This window comes from Eucalyptus grandis, chromosome 8 (genome assembly GCF_016545825.1).
Source record: "Eucalyptus grandis isolate ANBG69807.140 chromosome 8, ASM1654582v1, whole genome shotgun sequence".
In the NCBI taxonomy this organism is placed as follows: domain Eukaryota; kingdom Viridiplantae; phylum Streptophyta; class Magnoliopsida; order Myrtales; family Myrtaceae; genus Eucalyptus; species Eucalyptus grandis.
In genome coordinates, this window is record NC_052619.1 from 42,586,092 (window position 1) to 42,589,720 (window position 3,629).

Sequence of the window (3,629 nt, forward strand, 5' to 3'; positions counted from 1 at the left end):
TGAATAAAAGACATGCCAAATGGATGGAGTTCATTGAGACTTTTCCATATGTGATCAAGTACAAGAAAGGTAAGGAAATGTGGTAGCCGATGCACTTTCGAAGGTATGCGATTCTAACTGGTGAACTCACCGAGTTGGAAAAACAAGGAAGAAAAGAAAAATAAAGGAAAAATAAAAAAAAAATTCAAAATTCAAAATACAAAAAAAATATTTAAAATATTATTATAAATTATCTATATTAGCACCAACTATGCAATGTAAAATAGACAACATCCATAGTAGCGATTTCTAGTTAAATTTGGATGAATGTATTCAACTGGCAAAATTAAAAAATTTAAAACTTGATTGACAAGAGTGTAATACTACATTTATGATGATTTTTTTGGACAATTAATAAAAAAAATTCAATTACAAGGATATATTATGTACTCCGTACCATTGTAGCAACACAAATTAAGAAAAAAAATTAAAAAGATCTTTTAATTTTAATACTCCGTACTCGATATTGCAACTTTAAAACTTTCCTAAATTAAATCTTGCCACCATACAACTAACGATGGCCAAGTTTACTTTACAGTTATTAGGAAAAAAAGAAGAACTTGCTCCGAATCAATTCATACACCGCCCGTCTATAAGAGATAAACCCATTTGAAACTTTCCCATAGTTATTTCCAAAAAATAAATAAAAATTTTCCTTAAAAAAATCATTGATTCTGAAAAAGGCAGACCACCGGCAATTCTTAATATCATGGCACCAAAACAATTTGGATCCTTTCTTTCATTTTTCCAATAAATGTGCCAACCTATTTAATCGTGATGAAATTAATCCTTACATGAATTTTAACAAACCATAGTATTTCAAAAAGTGAAGTTCCGAAAACAAAATGTCTTTGTTCAACCCATCCTATTTTTCCATGTAACCTTTCCCTTATGCGCACATGCCTTTATAACTTTTCCAACGCATGAAATTTTCCCGGCAAATTGAATCCGAATTTTGCGATATGTGTAAAAATAAATAAATCAATCAATGGGGCAATAAAAAAAAAAATGATGGACGGATAGTAAATAACCGCCATAGAAAAGGCCTCAATCTGATTGGGCCTGTTCCGTTCATCCGGATAACTGTGGCCGAAGCCCATAGATTTTGATCTAATTTGGCCCATTCGGTTTGGGCTCCAACCTCAGCCCATCCATTTGGCCATTTAAACAAGTGGAGCCCATCCTCCATCCTCTTGTTATTTCGCTCGCTCTCTCTGCAACGACAGACGAACGCCCAAGGGACGACGCCCGCGACCAAGAAACCCGCCGTCGGCCGGCCGGTCACCGGCGTTCGCCGACGACCGCCTTCCACCATTCGTACACATCCGTCAAAGAAGCGAGAGCCGAAAGAATCTTCTGGATTCCGTCTTTGAGCTTTTTCTCCGTTGCTTCTGAAGGGTGTCCGGGGCATCATCGATCACCGCCCGTCTTCAAGTTTCTAAAGGCGCAGCACTTGCAGTGCTCTGCAGAGTCGACCCACCGGCGACGAATTTCTTGGGAATTCCCGTTCTCAGTTCGATCGTGGGTGTTCCTGGTCATGGCATCTACCAGGTACATGTGAAATTCGTCTCTGGTTAAAGCTTTATCAATGTCTCGAATGTGCATTGAAGTTGTAGTCATGACCTGATAGTGATTCTTGGCCTTATATGTGAGCGGAAGTTCATTACTCAAAGTGCATGCCGCTTATTCGATGAAATGTCTGAGTGAAGTCAGGATGCGTGTTCCAAGAAGGCATGTGTTGATGGGATTTGTGTGAGATAAGCAGATTCTTTAAATATTAAACCTGATTAAATTGCACAATGAGGTAGCCGAAAGTCTTCCTGATCCTTTTCCATTCTGATTTTCTATCTCCCTTGTTGGATTGCTTTGAACTTAGTACGACAAGAAACTGGGCAGAGCTCCCACAAGAGTTGTTACAACTATGTTCCCAGCGCCTTTGTCTGAAGAATTTATCGGCGTTCCGAGCAGTGTGCCGTTCGTGGCAATCTGCTGCTGTCAAAGAGAGGAGCAATGTCCCATGGTTGATGCTCACAGACAAAAAGGGGATGCCATGGCATGAGTTTTTCTGCCTCTCATGTCAGCAAGTTCACAGAAAGCTGTTGCCAGAAGTGGTGGCGAATGGATATTTCTCTTCGCGAGGTTGGGTGTTGACGACCAGCAGAGAGGGGGAATTCCACGTGCTAAAGAATCCTATGTCGCATTACAGTCATATTATTAAGCTTCCCAATTGGAATAAGTTCCCCAACATCGAAGCTTTGCCTTTGTTTGATGTTGAATTCGTCCGTAAGTTTGTCCTATCTGATAGCCCTACTACATCTCCAGATTACAAGGTCATGGTCATCAATGACACTGGACAGTTAGGGTTTTGGAAACCTGGCGAAGAGGAGTGGGCGGCAGTGAACTCCCCCACAGACCACTTTTACGATGTCATATATTATAAGGGGTCCTTTGTTGCTGTCGATTATGAGCACAGGATATTGAGGTGGGACGTAGATGGACCAACTCCGTTTGAGGGTCGAGTAGTTTTCCAGGTGCTGCAAAGACTCCCAGAATTCAAGCATGAGAATCCCCAAGGATCCCTTTGGTACGTGAATCAAGTGTATCTAGTGCAATCAATGACAGGATCTCTGTTGTTTGTGTCACAATGGGAGCGACTAAGATCTACCTTTCGATTCCGTGTTCTCAAGATTGACCTGGATACTCAAACGTGCACAGAAGTTGAGAACTTGGAGAACACCTCCCTCTTCTTGGGCCACAATTCTTCTTCCTTCTCTTTGGAGGTCGATGAAAATCATCTCATCAAGCCGAATTGTATCTATTTTACTTACTTTTGTCTCTCATTTTCCCCGTTTGCTGGAGGTAGAGGAGACACAGGTATGGGAATATACCACCTCGAAGATGGTACAGTCGAGCTGCATTTCAAGGGGAAGTCTTCTCCGCTTTGGATCGAACCATGCTCTTAAGCCATAGCTAAAAAGTTTGGCTTGTTATCACTGATGAATTGAGCAGAATAGTGGAATGACAAGCTCTTTAGATACCCTGTTGATACAGAAAATTAGCAATTCATTTTATAAGCATGAAATTGTTAGGTCATTGGAAGAAAAATTGTACTCAAATCTGAATTTGTGCTTTCGATGCTTCAAATTTTACACCTGGTAATGACGTCTGTGTGTTTGCTATCTATTGTTTTATCTCTTCTGCTGCCTCACATGATATATCGCGTCTGTTCTCCACAAGAACAGAATCGAGTGAAGGCAAAACATAGGGTTTGAACTTTGAACGAGGAAAAACAATGAAGGGTCGAAAATATATTGACTTATTTAACTGTATTATCTGTGTCTCTACACTACACGTTTGAAGTGACATACATTTTCGAGTAAACAATGAAAAGCAAATCATTATGGACAGTGAAATTAGTAAATATCGATGGTGTCAATAGGGATCTCGCCAATCTCGAATGATTAATTGCAATATTTTTATATTTGATTTGATGAGGATTTTGTGTTTCGATTCTTTTTGTATAAGCTAAGTTGTAGCTGTTAAGTGTAAATATCCAAGGATCTGTTGAGGCTTCCTCCACCAATTGAGCT

General features: G+C 39.9%; 1 protein-coding gene across 1 annotated transcript; it reads left to right on the forward strand.

Moving 5' to 3' along the window:
- The first annotated feature begins 1,259 nt into the window (after positions 1 to 1,259).
- Positions 1,260 to 3,201, forward strand: LOC104414494 (F-box/kelch-repeat protein At1g57790-like). The gene is made up of 2 exons (XM_010025637.3): positions 1,260 to 1,590; positions 1,916 to 3,201. The coding sequence occupies exons 1-2, from the start codon at positions 1,577 to 1,579 to the stop codon at positions 3,000 to 3,002; spliced, it is 1,101 nt and encodes a 366-aa protein (XP_010023939.2). The 5' UTR covers positions 1,260 to 1,576; the 3' UTR covers positions 3,003 to 3,201.
- Positions 3,202 to 3,629: the final 428 nt, after the last annotated feature.